The sequence below is a fragment of the Pseudochaenichthys georgianus genome, chromosome 13 (genome assembly GCF_902827115.2).
Source record: "Pseudochaenichthys georgianus chromosome 13, fPseGeo1.2, whole genome shotgun sequence".
In the NCBI taxonomy this organism is placed as follows: domain Eukaryota; kingdom Metazoa; phylum Chordata; class Actinopteri; order Perciformes; family Channichthyidae; genus Pseudochaenichthys; species Pseudochaenichthys georgianus.
In genome coordinates, this window is record NC_047515.1 from 32,174,367 (window position 1) to 32,192,958 (window position 18,592).

General features: G+C 41.0%; 1 protein-coding gene across 2 annotated transcripts in view; it reads right to left on the bottom strand.

Moving 5' to 3' along the window:
* Positions 1 to 18,592, bottom strand: part of hip1 (huntingtin interacting protein 1) — a 56,640-nt gene that overhangs the window by 27,173 nt on the left and 10,875 nt on the right. For both annotated transcript variants that reach the window (XM_034096778.2, XM_071205207.1), the window contains exons 2-8: positions 7,487 to 7,550; positions 6,527 to 6,669; positions 6,260 to 6,316; positions 4,801 to 4,881; positions 3,154 to 3,230; positions 2,007 to 2,068; positions 713 to 853 (exon numbers count right to left, since the gene is read on the bottom strand). In XM_034096778.2, coding sequence (XP_033952669.1) covers positions 713 to 853; positions 2,007 to 2,068; positions 3,154 to 3,230; positions 4,801 to 4,881; positions 6,260 to 6,316; positions 6,527 to 6,669; positions 7,487 to 7,550 — 625 coding nt within the window. The remainder of the gene's footprint in view (positions 1 to 712; positions 854 to 2,006; positions 2,069 to 3,153; positions 3,231 to 4,800; positions 4,882 to 6,259; positions 6,317 to 6,526; positions 6,670 to 7,486; positions 7,551 to 18,592) is intronic.

An 18,592-nucleotide genomic window follows, 5' to 3' on the forward strand; every position in this document is an offset into this window, starting at 1 on the left:
ATAATAGCGTTATTTATAAGCCAAGAGGCCCACTATTTGGTAGTTGTAGCTTCTCAGATATCAGGACTATATTTTTACCATACACAATTGAATATTAGTAGAATAAGTATTGTATGTTTTGTGGACTATAAGTCAGATAACAGAAACAATTCAAGGACAATACTTGATGAATCTATAAGTGACATGGCTGTGTGTGGATGAGTGTGTGGATGAGTTGAACAATTGAGTTGATTTTTTTTTAATCTTTTTTTTTTTTATTTAAAAAAAAAAAAATGAAATTTAATAAATAAATACAATAAATAAATACATTTTATTTATTAAATTTCATTTTATTTTTTTTAAATAAAAAAAAAAAAAGATTAAAAAAAAATCAACTCAATTAATTGAACTAACTAACTAACTAACTAACTAATTGAATTCCCATTATTATTATTTTTAAAAAGGTTGGAACTCTAATTCACAACTATTCACAAGTCCATGTTGGAGTGACAACTGAATTTACAACCACTGATTACATACATTACACAAACAATGACTAACTACTCTGTGTTGTATGTGGATCTGTATCTATGTGGCATTTCCCTCTAAATGTAGGCTACAAGGTATTCCATTTCATTATTTAATAAAAAGCACAATACTGGTTTCTTGACCAACATTGAGCAACCTTTACTGTGTACGGTTTCCACTGAGCACGTAGTACAGTTTGACTCACAGGAGTGCAGCTTGAACAGCAGCTTGACGGTGTAGTCGTACAGGTGGCTGCTATCCAGGATCACCTGGATGAGGGGGGCCAGGCGACACTGCCCCGCCGCCGTCACCGACACCGAGCGAGACATGTCCAGAGAGCTGAACACTGGGAGGGGAGAGAGAAACACGCACCAGATCAATACATGTGTTCACAAGATCAACATTCATCGGTACAAACACACAACAAGCACACACGAGTGATTATCAACACAAACACAGCGAGACAGGCGTGCACAAGGCTCATCCGTCATGCATTTTTTATGAATCAATTAAGTTCTGCTGTGCTCTCCGCCACAATAATTGAATAATAAAATGTTTGAGAGCAGATTATTGGGAGGAAAAAAGGTTTAAAGTGGAGCAGCAACCTGAACACTAACAGGACTGTCTGACTCCATCTTTACGCCTCTCTTTCATTTGCCTGCCACCGTATTTACACCACCCCTAAAGCACGGAGAGCCTCTGTTCACTGCAGAGGTGTGGTTTCCTTCCACACACACACACACACACACACACACACACACACACACACACACACACACACACACACACACACACACACACACACACACACACACACACACACACACACACACACACACACACACACACACACACACACACACACACACACACACACACACACACACCACACACACACACACACACACACACACACACACACACACACACACACACACACACACACACACACACACACACACACACACACACACACACTTCTGGCCTGGCCTCTCTACCCTCAGGTGACGTTATGCTTTTAAAATACACCAGTCCAGAAGAGGAAGCTGACGAGGGCTTTGAGAATTGGGTGTGAGGTGACAGACTATAATGTGATATTTTCATGTTCTAGATATAGAAGGAGGAAGGGGAGATAACATCAACCTCAGGACGCTAAATGACAGGCTTCATACATAGAACCAATCATTTCCCTTGTTCGTTTCTGAATGGGAGTGCACAGCTTTCCCACATTTTCTTCTGAGCTCCTGGTTACATCCCAACTGTCTATTTGTAGCCCCGTCCCATACTTTAAGAGACATAAATCCAGGATGACTCAGACAGAAAACAGCAGAGCAACAGTCTATTATCTGTAACCACTAATAGCTGTCAGCGTCTATTTCTGTGCCCACTACACCTATCAGTCAGCGGTCTTCCTGTGTGTCATTAGTCTGTGTGTTTGTGTGTGCTCAGATAAGCACAGCTGGTAGCAGAGAGCACAGAGCCAGACCAGAATAGCTTACCGCCCAGGAAGAGATTGAGCTGGCACTCCAGGTAGTCAAGCATCTCCACCGTCAACTGGAAGCTGGACGAGGGGAGACATGGAAAAAGAGAGTGCTTTTACACGATTTCAGCAAACAAACATGTTTTATGTGTCCAAGTGAGTCCGATCAAGGAGTGTAAAAAGGTGCTTTCAGATTCATTTATATCCCGTCTCACACAACTGATGGTCAAAGAAAGGCTGCACAATAGCGATTTCAACTAAACGTATACCTAAGGACTACGTTATTTACCTATATTACTGCACTTAAAAAATCTTTTATTCATCAAGCAATCTGCAAGTATTCTATAATCAGCAGAACATTTGATCAGAGAACAGTTTAATATCTGTTTATTTCGTGCAGGTTTTATCCTAATTGCTATGTTCAAAAAGCTAATTGCATATTTTCTATATTGTGCAGCCCCAGTCACGAGCATGACAAAACAAACAACAACAACAGATTGTGTTTCTTTGGATTTTTGTGAGTGTTCTCCTCCAGAGCTGAGGACAATCGCCAAAACAATGCATAATGCACACCTGAAAATGTATAGTACTGACATTATGGCTAAGCATTATATACTTTTTTTTAAGCGTCTGAACCTTTTAGAATATAGCAACTACAGAAGGTAAAACTATTTGTTGTTTGAACCGCTCACATCTCTAATAACTAACCTATGAGCGGTTGCTGGGGGACATTAGCTTTTTTTGTGAGAAGCCATAAAGTTCAGGGACCATGGCATGGGCGATATGAAAGCAGGGAATTGTAGCAGCCAAATAACCACACTTCTTGTAGGGAGACTAACAAATGCAGAACCAATTAAAAAAATAATTAAATTAAGCTTTTCCTTGCCATTTCTTTAATTTAATCTCCTTATTCTAAGCCTTGTGATGATTAAAACTAAAAACTAAACAGTTTTTCTTCTAACTTCTGCTCAACAACACCTACAAATATCCCGATTAATGAGTTATTGTGGCTGTGTGGTGCATTAGGATTCATTTATTCAACCAATTACATTTCCTTTCAGACTTTGGTCAACAGTGAAACTTATTCATATCTGGATGTTGTGGTCTGGCCTGCAATAACAATAACAACAACAACGCCAGGCGAAGCAGCAGCAGGCCACACTCACAAGTTGTTAACGTCGTTTTCTCCTGCCTCGTCCAGCTGTCTGTTCGACATCTGCAGGTTGCCAGGGAAACGAGGGTTCTGAAAGAGAAGACAACAGCAGGAGGTTTAGACGCCCATCTTTACAAACACATGCAAATGTACAGGCAGAATATGTGTTTAAAGAGGCCCTATTATGCTCTCCCCTTTCATAATCATTAAAACATTTCTTTATTTAAATATTTCCTTTACATCTGATATGTATCAAAGGAACTTTCTTTTTACTATAGTTTTGGTCTCTACTACTCAGAAAATAATATGGCTCTTCAGCTGCCCAGCAGGGAGTGTGCAGTGTGTGTTTTTAGATGAGTGGCGAGAAAAAGAAAATCAGTAAAGTTGTAGGCCAGAAAATCAAAAGAAATAGCTCAAAAGTAAAGCTGTAGAGTCAGGTGATGATTCTGTGTGGCTTCATCACTCGTGTTATGTGTCACTGAAAACCATTCTGGTTACTCTTTATCTGAAATATATTATGTTTAATGTGAGGACTCAAAAGAGACAACAAATCCTCATCGCTTCACATAACACACTTTTCAGATTAGAAAATAGTGCTAGATGCACCATATGTTTTGCAATACACATTTTATATTGTAGAAAGTGATTATCTAGCAAATAAAAATGATTTAAGTAGATATTATTCTACCAGCTCTTTGCTTTATAAAGTTAATAAAAGACTGTGCTTACAGGAGCTGATTATTGATTAATTGACCTTTATCTAGTGCAGGGGTGTCAAACTCAAGGCCCGGGGGCCAAATTCGGCTCGCGACTTCATTTTATGTGGCCCCACGAGAGCTTGCAAAACATATGATATGTTTATTATACGGCTACATGCCGCTTTACAGAAGCTTGTGGCCCATACATGGAGCACAATGCATCTCAAATTTGACTTTTTTCTTAGAATTTGATTTTTTTCTTCAAAATATGCCTTTTTTCTCAGAATTTCCTTTTTTTTTTTTTTGGCTTTTCTTTTTAAATCATTGTGACATTCTTACTGAAGAGACTTGCAATTATTTGCTCAACTTCTGCTTTCAGATGTAGTTAATTATGAAGTTATTACCCTATCTGATAATAATCCAATGCAGAGGCAATAATGTAATATAATACATTATTTTATATATATATTAAATATTTATATATGTATTTTTATATAGTCTTAAAGTTACAACCGGCCCTTTGAGCGCAACCATAATGCGAATGTGGCCCGCAATGAAATTGAGTTTGACACCCCTAATCTAGTGTGTGACTAGAGAATTAGCATTTCCTTCTCTGTGAGCTCAGCAGAGTGAGGCTTACAGATCTGCAGGCTGACGCATGTGTTTCTCCTTTGACTGCCATGTTACTTCATGTCAAATTGCCCTCTGAGACAACCCTCAAAGATTAGCCATATCTTCCTGATATAGCACTGACTCTGCCTTCCTGCACCGCTCTCCTCTGATGTCTCATAAAAAGGCTTCATTACAGATTCTTGAGACGCCATTAGTGTTAAAGACAGAATTTGCTGTAAAAGGCTTTCCCCCCCGCAGAGACACGCTGGCACTAAAAAGAGAGTCTGAGACAAAGATAATGAGTGATGAGGGAGACTGGCGCTGGATTTTTATAGGCCAGGCCGACTCACTTTGATGTGGAACTCCATTTTGGTGATGAGCAGTTTGAGGTAGATGCTGCACAGCTTCCCATAGCCTTCACTCAGGTGACCCTGGGGGGAGAGAGAGGGGGGAGATAAGGGACAGGAAGATAAAGAGAGACACGATCAAATGTATAACAACAACTGTTCTTCTCCTGGAGGATTTGCAGGTTAAAGGAAACTTAAAGAGCGTTCATTTTTAGTTTTGAGAAAACCCGTTGTGGCACTTTGGCGGAAGGCAGCACAACATACATATGTGGGCAAAGACTGTGGAGCTGAATTACACCACAACAGATTTAAAATCTCTGTTTATTTCACCGTGTGTGAAAATGTGCCTGGTCACAGATTGTGGACAAAGTTGATACGAGCAGCCATTTGGCCAATTGCTTTTTCACTTCCTTTTTCCTTGAGCCTGAGAGTGTGGGTGGTGATGACACAAGAGGAAAAGAGAGGCCACAACCCTGATCACAGCGTCCAAACTTCCTGTATCCTCCTGCCTAGTGACTTCAGCAAAAAATGAGTAATACAAAAACACCCAGGAATGCAGAGCAGGCCCTCACATAACGTCCGGTGAAGAGTGACTCTTCAGATTGTGTGGCTTAAGGGTGTTGTGTCTGTTCAGGTTATATCGAAACCAAGTTCAATTTGTAGCTCATGTGTAGGTATGTACAGACGGTTACACACACAGTATTTATATTATTTTCTTGGCCTAAAGATTGTATACTTGTAAATGAATGCGCTCATTAGCTCAAGCTAGGCTACTTTATTTTCTCAATGATACATGAAATCAACATTGTAGTATTGCTAGTACAACACAAGTTACACAAGTAAGCAAATCGTAATATATGTTAACCCCTTCACATAACTATATACTGTTATGTAATTAACAACAGGTGGTATACTGTAAGAGATTTCCCACAGAGAAGCTAACAGTCTATCTCATACTACTACTGTCTATTAGTCAAATCATGTAGCTGGCAGGCATTGTGTTGTGAGCTCTGACTGTCACACTTTGTTCATCAGAGGCTACAATGCCTGTCACTCGGACAGCATTAGGCTGATGAGAAACACATCATGTAATCTGATGGCTGTAACACGGACAGTGGAGGGTCGTAGTGTAATTCTGCTCTGTACAAGCTTCTTTTAACAATTATCTTTATGTCTACACTCCAATCCCCCGACACGGAGAGGATCAATACAAGTTGACATTCATTTTAGTCGCTGATTCATTACAGGGGCTGGTTTCGAAAAAAACAATGATATGCTGCCTTTATCACTGGTGGCCTTAGCATTATTAATGATATTGATGTAATGTGTTTCTAAATATCGACATCCTTTGACAAGACACAATCAGTTTCAGAGTCCACAGAAGAGAAGATCAACTATGGCATAAGATCCTCCTCAGTGTGACTGCGTGATGTGATTTGTATAATGTCCTCTGTGTCCTTACCCACATCCGGCTCATATCAGTTAGATCAGCCTTGTTCCTCATGGAGTCCTTTATCACCTGCAGGGACAGCAGAGGAGACAGGAACATTTGTTAATAAAACAGGACTCGTTATCAGTTATAATTAACTGAAAGTACATGTGGTGTGATTTCAACTAGATGATGAATCATGAGGAAAATGATCTGTAGTTAACACAAGAGACAGAGAGGAGATCAGATCTGTTAGGAGTGTACGAGTGGAAAAGGTAACGCTTTGTCATCTGTACGTACGCTGGGATGGCCGTCTCGCAGCAGCTTGTGGAAGACGTGGCAGAACTTCCAGCAGAGCACGGCGTTGCTGGAGAGGGGCAGCCGGTTGACCGCTGCCCAGAAAGTGTGGGCCCCTTTCTCATGATGGGTTCCCAAGATGCAGGGTGCCGGGGCCGGTCAAGGATCACAGTGAATTATTTTGTGGGCCATTAGTTTGGCTGGTGAGCCGTGAAATTAAACGTTACATTTTATCATCTTGTATTTCTCTGCCTCCTTCCGAATCTGAATCAGAATACGTTTATTAGTCCCACAGAGGGGACATTTACATTGGCTAGGAATATCACTCTGATAAACTGAAATATCTATATCATTATTACTTTTAAAAAATCTTGACCAATCCATATACATAAAATACATGTTTTAACAATAAGTATTACATTATTTGTACTGGAATTTCTTGTTTAAAAGTGGTTGCTTCTCTAAGACACCAATCACCAGTTTAAACAAAGTCCTGTTTCTATGTGGACAGCTCAGACAATGCTTTTGAAGGGTAAAAATAAAGTGCTGATGATGCATAAGCGTCTACTTTCCTCATTAAAAATATGATTAAAAGGGTTTGCACTGCAGAGTGTGTCTTATAAAAGCCAAATTGCATGTTTTAATTATGAAAATACACACTTTTTTTACTGAATCTATTTTTTGAAGTCATAAAACTAAAATAATGAACCTCTGTATTAGGTTTCTCCTCTCCCTGGGGCTCTGCAGCCTCTAAACAGAACTCCCCTCTGTCTGAGAGCTCAAAATTAGCTCTGCAGCGGGGCCACATGCAGATGACGAGGCTACACCAAGTTTGTTGTTTTGATCTTGCACAAACGTTACCCTCAAAGCAACAGCTCCACACACAGACACACACACACAAGGACATCAGGATAAACACACTTCTTCTCCTCAAAAACCCACACATGGACAATGTAAGGATATTCCTGGCATGCTTCTCTTTGACAGCGACCTCCTGTGTGTTGATGGCCTTATTGATGCTGACAGCCTGGGAAGAGGAGAAGGAAAGGAAGGGCAGAGGAGAGCAGAGGAGAGAAATGGAGAACACAAATCAGTCAGCAGATATTTCCACAGCAAATACAGGAACATATTCGTAGAGAGTTTCACTTAAAACCACCCTTCCTCTTTTTAGAAAGTAGCTCTTTCCTTTAATAACCACCTGGGGAACTAGAAGAGCAACGTCTTTTGGCTAAGGGTGTTTGACCTATTTTCTGCAGAGTTAGTATTCAAGGCATCAGCTGAGAGGCTCGAGCTCCTCTCTGCTTTTGAGGATGAAGCAAACATCTGTCTCTTTACCTGCAGAACACACTCACTACCTTAAATTAGCATGTTAAGTGTATGTTAGAGGAAGGGGGGGGGGTCGCATTTGACTTTATTTTTGGATTTGGTGTCATAAAACAGAAGAATATAATGAATCATGTAAATTGTGTCTATGGAATCACAACCAGAGCCATGTCCAATTCAGAAGCCTACATTCACATTTCAGAGGAACGGGTTAAGACTGTATGCAGGCCGACTAAACGGCAGATACCCACGTGTGGATGATCAGGGGAGTATCTGCTGTGAGTTCTACTGAGGAATGTTGGCCAGGCTGAAAATGAACTTCTTACAACTTTAGCTCAAATTAAAGTAGCATCCAACTCGGCTTACAGAAATACTCAACACTCTTGAGTTATACGAATCCCACAGTTAAGGAGTCATGAGATTAGAAAGCAGTGGTAGTAGTGTTTGATATCTACAGGATGAAATATCAGTAGTTCTGATGGATGTGTTTTCCTGCTGCAGAGTTGGAAGATATGACAAGGATTACCATCATTGAGCATTAGTGATTAGTGTTTTAGTTACAACTAAGGTCTTTTGGCAGGCATTTGGTCATAAATCAAAGTTCTGATGCAATGATGGCACAAGATAACAAGTATAAAACAGTAGTACTGAACTTATTTAATCTTTTAAGGCAGAGATATGTTTTTTTCTTTTTATTCTACACATTATTGCCTTGCTAAAACCTTTAGGCCACTGACTGCATGACCCATAATGCAACTCTTCTACCGTTTTTTTGGATATTCAGGTGTGTTATACTTTTAGCGGCTAATTGAGCCCAGAGCTAATGTGAGTTCACTCCTTTATAACTCCACACTTCCAGATTTTTAAAGACCAAATTGTAGTCTACAGCCCCAACAAACACTGACTCAAGTGACACCAAATCAAGGCAATGTACTAGGCTTCACTCAGCCTCCAATGGAGACTCAAATGGCTTCATACAACTTCATTTCACACGTAAAGTAACTCCCCAAGAGGATACATCCACTAATGTAATGGTAATCTATCAAATAGTTGTCAAGTCATTTTGATATCAAACACAACTTCCAAACCTATGCAAGTACTGGATTAAAAGTAATTATTCCATGCCAATTAATCCAATAGCGGTTGAGTTATTTTACTCTGGATCCGAGTGGTGCGTTGTCCGGCAGACTACCACTGCCACCCATAGAGCAGTAAAGCTTGCTGTACTTGGTCTTGTTTTTGTTTTGTTTTTTTTAAGTCCAATAGAAGTTGTGCTAGGCAGCAGAACAGAAAAGCTCAGGGATGAAATACATGTGAAAAATATTCCAGGCCAACATTGTTTAAGCCGTTTCAGATGCTTTTCAAAACAAGGTGTTCTGAAGCGGCATCTGGATGACATATCACGTTGCACATGAGAGGAAACTCAGACAAAGAACACCATACATCTCAGCCCCTCAACTAAAAAATGCTGAAGTCAAGAAAGAAAAAAGAGTCAAACATGCATTTTTTCACTATGCTTTGCATGGTAATCATGGACCCCTGAGTGCGGTGACCGGGGTCAACAGAGGACCGGAGGCCTGTTTCATAATCTCACATCCCACAGATGTCCAAGCATGCTCCATCTCTTCCAGTATGTGAGCTGTCAGGGGAGGAGGAGGAGCAACCAGGATCATTGGGAAGGGAAGGAGGCACAGATTAAGGAAAGAAGAGGAAGAATGTAACAGCAGACAATAGACTGCATCCTCCACACAAACAAGTTTCATGTCCTCAGAAATCTAATATATGAGTGAGAAGAATTCTAAGTCACAGCAGTGGTTCACTAAAGCAAAGTGAGAGAGGGCAGGATGACATTATTAAACATCATGCACACGCCTGTAATCGGCTTGCAGGCCTGCTGATGAAGAGGAGACACCGCAGTGTGTGCTGTAAACACGGCTGACTGACCACGCTTCCCCTCCGTCATTAAACATGCATGATGTTGATTAAACATGAGCACCGGAGCTACAAGTGTAGCACCTGTCCTGTTGCACACGACCAAGAGCCGTGTGTGTGTGTGTGTGGTGTGTGTGTGTGTGTGTGTGTGTGTGTGTGTGTGTGTGTGTGTGTGTGTGTGTGTGTGTGTGTGTGTGTGTGTGTGTGTGTGTGTGAGAGAGAGAGTAATGTAAAGGTCAAACCCAGCAGGGGTTTTACTGTCCAGGCTGTGCAGAAGAAAGACAGCGGTCAAACCTTTTTTGAACCGAGAGCTACTTTTAAAGTTGCCAGTCTGCCGAGATCTACCAGTCCAAATAGAGAGGCGTAGCCATTACTGCCAGCCTACTACCAGGTAAATACACACTTCTACTTGTATAAAACTGACCTTCGTACGATGAATACTTCATAAAATACTGCCGATCCTTTATCTTACCTCTTTCTAATCTACACACATACAAGTATTTAACTGAAGTTACACAACAGTGTTGTTGATACAGAATTGGAGTTTATTCACACGTCACTACAGTGGTCATGTTTTCAAGAAACATTGAACAGTGCTGCCACATATGACACAGGGAAAAAAGAAAAGACTCTGAACCCTTTCTTTGCCATTATATAAATAATAGTGTTGCTACAAAAGTATAGATTAGGCTTACTAATAAGAAAACTCAGATCTGAAGCTACAATCTGCTGCAACAGTGCAATAAAAAAGACAAAATCAACAGAATCAAACCCATTGTTTGTTGCATTTTAGTAGAGTATACAAATAAATGCCTTTAAAATAGGATGCAAGCAACACTAGTTTCTTAACCTGAATTGATAATAATCAATTTAAGTTTGCATTCTTATACTATTTTGTACAATAATTATAATGAATAAGTTCAAACTAAAACTTACAGCTGATTAATAACGGTATCTAACTTGAGTTTTTATTATATCAAAAACCTGTTGAAATGCTACTGTTATTTTTACTGTCCCCATAAAGTGCGTCGCAGCCTCCAGGAATGCTTCTTTCACAACTTCGCCGTCTTTGAAAGACTTCATGTGTTTCGCAAGAACGTGACTGACACGATAAGATGCTATGGTAGCAGCCTTGCTCTTGTTGTTGGGCCTGGTGAAAATGGACTGCTGTGCATTTAGCTGTCCTTTCAGGCCCCTCCCCTTTTGGGAGCGTAGGGCAGAATTAGGAGGGAATTCCGTCTCGTAGCGTTTGTGCACTGTTTTGAAATGCCGCTCCTAAATTACCCTTCTTCGATAAAGCCACGCTCGCATTGCAGATGAGACAGATGGACTTTGAATTGGAATAGATACAAAAATAATCATCCTCCCACTCGGAGTGAAAATTATATAGTTTGGGCTCTTTTGCTTCTGCCATAATTGCGGTCTTGTGTGTGTGTGGACTGTCACTCCTGTTGACACGGACAACATCAGCGAAATAGTGCCCACTGCCCACCAGCCACGCCCCGACACATGGGGTCACGCCGGCCAATCACAAAGCTTTGATGCGTTCAAGTGCATTATTCTGGCACAGGAAGATTATGTTATAGGACATTAACGATAAAACAGAATGTTGTTGTTCTATTTTTAGACACATCTCGCGATCGACTGGGAATCTCCCCGCGATCGACTGGCTGGGCACCCCTGGGCTAGGGGCTTCTGTCCTCGCATAAGCAAAATAGTAATTCTTGTGTAATTTCCTGTCACAGCCCTGGTTAAACTGTCAACAAAAATGACATTGCGTATTTCATCAAGGGTCACACAGTTCAAATTACGATAGGTTTCAAAGTATTTGATTGTTAATGTAATAACTTTCACATAACATTTTATTTTCTTACAGTTTCCTCTCACGCAAAATTCAAGGGATGGTAAATGGACCACACTTATATAGCGCTTTATCGGGTCTTTTCGACCCCTTAAAGCTCGTACATAGTCATTCACCCGTTCACAAGTCATTCATACAAAGCAGTGCTCTAGGATTCACACACCATCACACACACACATTCAGGATTAAGTATCTTGCCCCAGGTTACATCGACATGTTGACTGCACATTATGGGATCGAACCCACAACCTTCTGGTTCGAAGACGACCACACTCCCTCGCAGCCACAGTCGCCCGATCCCAAGGGATGATGGAAAAATCTCCCAGTGCAACTAGTTCCCACATGAGGATGACCCAATTAGCCCACAGTGAGACTTTGTACTTTGTGTTGAATGAGAGTGCCAGCTGCCTGGAACTCCTGGCGTTCACTGCTGGCATCGATGCATCAACGACCTGCTAGCTCCTCGCAGTGCGGCCACAAAGAACAGCTGACAGAGTGATAGAGGATGAAGAGCAACAATCTGCCCTGATGGAGTCCTCCTTAAATAGGTCAATGTGGACAGAAACCTCAACTCCTTTCCTCCTTAACATCCACCCTCATCCATAACTTCCCTGGCTTGAAATACAATCCCCAAGAGATATAATAAGGATTCAATCTATAAATCCCCATCTGGACACAAATCTCCTATTTGCATCTTTGGTTCTAGAGAAACATTTCTTTGTTGCCACAGATTTGATTACGAACAAAGTGTTATTGATACAGTGTTGAAAGTTTGTTAAGTTAAGCCTGGCAAGCCCCAATCGGCCCTTGTGTAGAAGGCAGGGCATTGCTATGCTGATGGTAGCCTGGCTGTGTCCGCCGAAGGGTCAGTGCACAGAGCCCAGGGAGAGGAAGCATCTTCTGTCTGCTAAATCAAACAGCGCTCGCTCATCGACTCACTTGCCCTCCCAGAATCTTCTGACAGGTTTGCGAGAGCTTTGGATTCATGAAGGCCATGGCAGATGTGTCCTGGCGATATGTCATTGAATCATTGGACAGTCACTCCATGACGGTAGCAGAGAAAAGACCGTCTGCTGGTTATTTTTGTCATTACTGTGGCACATTTCATATCAACATTAATGATGAGACAACCCCGCAGCCAGTAGTGTGCAATCATGGGAAATAACTATGGAAAACCACTAAAGGGCTAAATGAAAGAGGGGTACATTTGGAAACACTTGTTCTCAGATTTAAATTCTCATGGTCTGAGAGGCCTTGTATGACCCTGAGGATTCAGTACGGAGTGACTGATCTGAGTTACAGACTAGTACTATGATTATATGACCCCAGTTATTTCGATTCGGAGGGAGGAGGACACAAAGAAGGGAGCACCCATGATAGAATTTGCTGTAGTTTTAGCTTCACATGTTAGTCATATTTCTGACTGACTTGTTTCAATGCTCTTATAAAGAAAGACAAAACTCTATGTCCTATGCACCTATTTAACAGTCATGGGTTAGGTACTACTCTTAATACATGTTTCTCCAATGTTCTTTGCAGTATTTCCTTCCCTTGATTTATATTCAGGTTTTCTGATTCAGACTTTCAGACCTGAAATGATTAGTCCATCCATCGATTAAACAGTTTACAGAAAATGAATGAGCAACTACTTTGGTAAACATTCACTAGTACCAGCATCTCAATTGCGAGAAGCTGCTGTTTTTGTCTAATTAAGATGCATGTCAATTCAATATGTTTTAGGTTAAAAGCAATTTTTTTCGGGTTGGGCATGGACAAATGGTGATGGTCACTTTTTAACAAGTTGATTTATGGTTTTACCCACACTGCCCAAAAAGATGAGACAAAACAGGTACCATTTGTACCTAAGTCTGCAGAGTCCTCCGTCGTCAATATTTGTCTCAAAACCATCAATTATCTTAGAAATCTCACTCAACCTAACAGAGACAAGTACTTCATATTGTTTTCTGACTTTCGATCACTATCTGTTGGTAAATGATTCCCCTTTCCATGGAACAGAGAACTTTTCATGCGACTTAAGCTTAAAAGAACAGTTGTTCAGATGGCCCGTCATGGCCGTATGTGGCAACACTGCTGAGACTTGTCCGGCGACTTTACCGTACATGGGGACAAGTATACAGTGAGGGGATGGAGGCAGGAATGAAAACAGGAAACATGCATGGCTGTCTGTGAATGCAGCAGCCCTGTAATGCTGAGGTGGGGCGGTGGAGGCTTGGTCATTGTGGCTGACGCACTGGGGGTGGTGGTAGTGGTGGGTCGGTGGTAGGGAGGAGGGATTCAGGCGCTCAGTCAGGCTTCCTGTCTTGGCACACCCTGCATTGCCCATTTCCTGCCTGCCTGCTGAAAAATGCCCTGTCCCTCAACTCCCCCCCTTAGCTAGGAACCTTGCTCAGTAGACCCAGACAGCGCCTGAGTCAGTCAAGCCGAACACTTCATTCCTTCTACCCTCTCACATTCCCTGCCAGACTCTTCCAGGTGTCGTTTTTAAGGAAAACCACCACACATAACAACTTGGGTCTTACATTTGTAGCTCTGGCTATCAGTTATGGGTAAAAATATACCTGCCAAAGTAATCGCTGAGATCTGGGAACAAGTTGACATCATTTAAAAACAGGGGAGACAAACACAACTCCTCTAAGTTCATTTGATTAACCTATTGACTTTAAATGATCAAAATACAGGATTTGGGCTACAACAACTTATAACATAGGTTATATAACGTCAATATAGGTGCATTTAGAAACAGTGTCCTACTTACAGATGCAGAAGATATGGAGCAACTTCAGCTTACGTGTTTCTGGTCACTTGATGAAATCAAGTCCATATCCTATCTTTTTAAAGACATCAGTCGTTGGGGAAACTCCTTGCTCTTCAGCTGCTAAATGCTCCACTATGTTCTCCATGAAGTCTCTAATATGTGTATGTCGTTGATAATTGACTGTGGGTTCATCATTGCAGAAATCCCTTTTAGAATAACCTAGTTATATGATCCAGTTCATGAAAAATGTAGATTGTCTGTGTAATTGAACCTGTATTGTATTTGATCAAACAAGTACTGCTTAAAGCTAACATTGTTTGTGCACTTTAAAGGTGGGGTAGGTACTTTTGGAGAAAGCAGCTCGAGTGCGCTAGAATTTGAAAATACACAGCCGGAAAAGATCTGCCACTTCCTTACAGAGCCCCTCCTCCAACACACACGAACGCGCACATGACCAATGAGGGCACGAGATAAGTTTGTGCACAGATGGAAGGCTGACAGGCAGGTAGGCCATCCAGTTATTTTAGCCGGGCCGTGCTTTTTACAGTACTACGGCTTCCACAGATGACGTTTTTTAATGGATTTTTTGTCAAAGCACTTCAGATATTCATTGCTATCGGGATGTTGAGAGCAACTCCATGGAATATAACAAAAAGTGTATCTCGAGCCGGTTTATCAAACTGTTTACTTGAAGTTAATACAACTCTCCTTACGACTCAGGATGCATAACCAAAAAGAAATGCTTGAAACCAAAAGCTAGCCTCGCCAGTGTGTTTTACTTAAACACACATCCTTCCACACCATGCAATGGCACTTTTTCTTACAAAAAACACATTAAGAAAATTCGATGATAAATGGCAAAGTGTTTTGGGCCCAAACATTGTTCCAAAAGTAACTCCACCCGACTCCAAAGGTCATTCCTAAGAACAGAGCCTTCTGTGTTGCTTGTTTAAAGACCATTTTCTGTTTTGCTTTTGACGTGAACTTCCGCTCCCATACAACATTCACTCGACACCTCTTGAAAGGGAGCCCGGTGGCACTGAGGAGAGGAGGGTGGTGGAAAAGGTGGTCTTTTTTAGAGCAGTTATTTTTCCTGTGTACATGAATGCACGCAGGGAAAAACATAGCTGTGAGAAGAGAAATTAGAAATCACTGGGGTCATTTTATACAGGCATCATTGGAAGAGGAAGTGAAGCAGTCTGCATATTGATAGCGAACAGATTCTGCTTTGCAATGAATAATTCTGCTGGTAAGCGATAATGAAACCTGCCCATCTATGGTGCCTCAGCATCTATCAGCCTTATTACAATCATGAGGGCTGACGGGCCAATGGTGACTCTCATACAGTAAGAAGCAGCTTATTTTCCACAGAATTCACAGAGGATCTTCCATCTCATGAATAACAGGACACTTGGTGATAAAGATAAGCCCAGCGGGATGAGTCCGTCCCTAAAGAGCCCATTAAAAGGCATGAGAACATAGAGCTTCAGGATATGTGCAATGTGTGACCTCAGAGCACCGGGCTTCTGTTCCTGAGGGCAGCAGTGCAGGGCAGCAGCTGGTTAAAGACACACACACACTAGGGCTGTTCAATTAATCGTATTTTAATCGCAATTACGATTTTGGCTTGCAACGATGAAAACAACATAATCGAAATAAAACGATTTTTCTTTTTATTATCATTTCTTTTAATTATTTTAATTTTTTTTTTTGGTTTTTCAGTTGAATTATACTTAATGTTCAGGGTAATCAACTGTTAAAAACCTACTGTTCAAATTTTTTATTTCAATAAATTGATGTTTTCAAAGTAAATGGACAATCGTTTTTAATAATCGAGATATCAATTATTGACCCAAATAATCGAGATAATGATTTTGCCATAATCACACACACACACACACACACACACACACACACACACACACACACACACACACACACACACACACACACACACACACACACACACACACACACACACACACACACACACACACACACACACACACACACACACACACACACACACACACACACACACACACACACACACACACACACACACACACACACACACACACACACACACACACACACACACACACACACACACACACACACACACACACACACACACACACACACACACACACACACACACACACACACACACACACACGGCCGGGCTCCAGCATAATTAAACTCTCAGGCCCACACCCCTGTGGCAGGTTTATGGGCCTCTCCTAATAGGAAGGCTTTTTGCAGCCTCGTGTGAAGGAGCTTTGGCTCCAAAACTCAACTTCCTGCAGGACCGGTGATGTCATGAGGACACGTTATAAAAGGAACATCTGTGCAGCTCAGCGAGGCTCCTCAGCCCACTTGCTCATTACTCCCCAGCATCGAACACGCTTCCACATCACAGAGTTTGTTTGTTTGTTTTGCTAAAGACTTGAAAGACATAAGCCATCAGGCTTATGTTGTGATCTGGCACCAATTAAACCACAACAGGAGAACTTGTGCAGCCAACAAACTGTTTACAGTGTGTGTAAGTCCTGCAGTCTGACTGACAACTGCCAGCTCAATTTGGTGAATTTGTTTTAAAAAAAAAACTCTTTGGATGTTTATAATTAAAGACTATACTGAAGGTATGAGGCAAAAGAAAGGATGTCTATCGTGGATAAGACAACTCTCTCTTCTGTACATGTGCTTATTCAAAATGTAAAGGTTTCAATATAACAATACAAAAGTATGATATTGCAATGTTTTAATAATTGCATTTATTATAAATAAACCTTTTTTCTTCATTGTTGCCAAACCTATGCATTTCTGTTTACTTCTACATTGAAGGCTCAGATTAACTATTCATTCTATGATATATTGTCTAACAACAGCTCAAGTTAAGCAAATTCTATATGAATTATGTTCAAATGTATTCTCTGTCGGTTTATAAAACTTAGAAAAAGTCTTTTACATGTATAGCTTAAAGTAACAATGTGACAATCAGTATCAACAGCATAAAAAGGCAATAAGTGCCAAAGCAGATTGTGCTGCTTATCTCTCTTCTGACACTTAAGATATTGTTGAAACTTGGAAGTGTTTTGTAAGAAATCTGGACTGCTACATTTTCAGATAACTCCATCTGCAAATGCGACAGGTGCAGTACACCTAAGGCCTTAGTACAGCAGGTTAACTGGCTACTGTGGTACAATACAAACAAACTCACAATTCACTGCCATTACAAGGAAAAGGATTGTTAATATGTTTGCCACTCAGCAAGCAACTCTGGACTTACAGTATACACAACGTGGGAATGTAGAGTCTGCATCTATTTGGACTTTGTTTTCATACCAGCCTGTCTCACTACATGCCAAACAGCCAAAACATAGCGACGGAAAGAAGTCAGAAACCAACCAAGGATAACAGCTTTGAAGAACTGTGTTAGATTCTCTGATACGGTTTCCCAAATAACATCAAGAGATTCGTCTCAAATAACCAGTGAAGTGCAACTGAATGAAGATCCGCAGGAAGATATTTTCCAACACTCCACCTACACCATGTCTGCACTACATGCCCCCACTGACTTCATGTGGGCAGCTAAGCTTTATTTCATAGATCAGAGTGAGTTTGCCGTTCTTGTTATCAAAATAAATGGATTGGCTTCCGTACCTCTATAAAAATGAGCTAATCTGAATGTTTCTATTTAGCATTTTCTTCCAAACAAACTTTCAGAGTTTCCTTTAGCTTAGGAGAATTGGAGAGAGGACTCTTGGTGTGCTTTTATCAACCACCCTCCCCCACACCTACTATACAAGGACTTAAAGTACACCCATCCATCCATGTTGGCAGTGAAAGGCCAGTCTTGTTGCTTTGGTTGACGTGCACCTGCTCCAGTACACTTTAGCCTCTATCGCATCATTCACATCACTCGGAGTCAAAAGGAAGATAAATGCACGCAAGGTTCGAGCTTGTTTAGCCTTGACACAACTTTACATATTGTTTTTACTGTCAAACTTGTGATTTACACAATATACCATCTTGTTCGACCTTAAATGCATAGCTAGTGTCTCTTTAATATGTGTAACACGCTGATAGTAACACAAAGACACACTCTGTCTTTAAGGTTGGACATCAATACAACCGGTAATTGAGATTCATGGCACATATAAGCTTTGCTTTG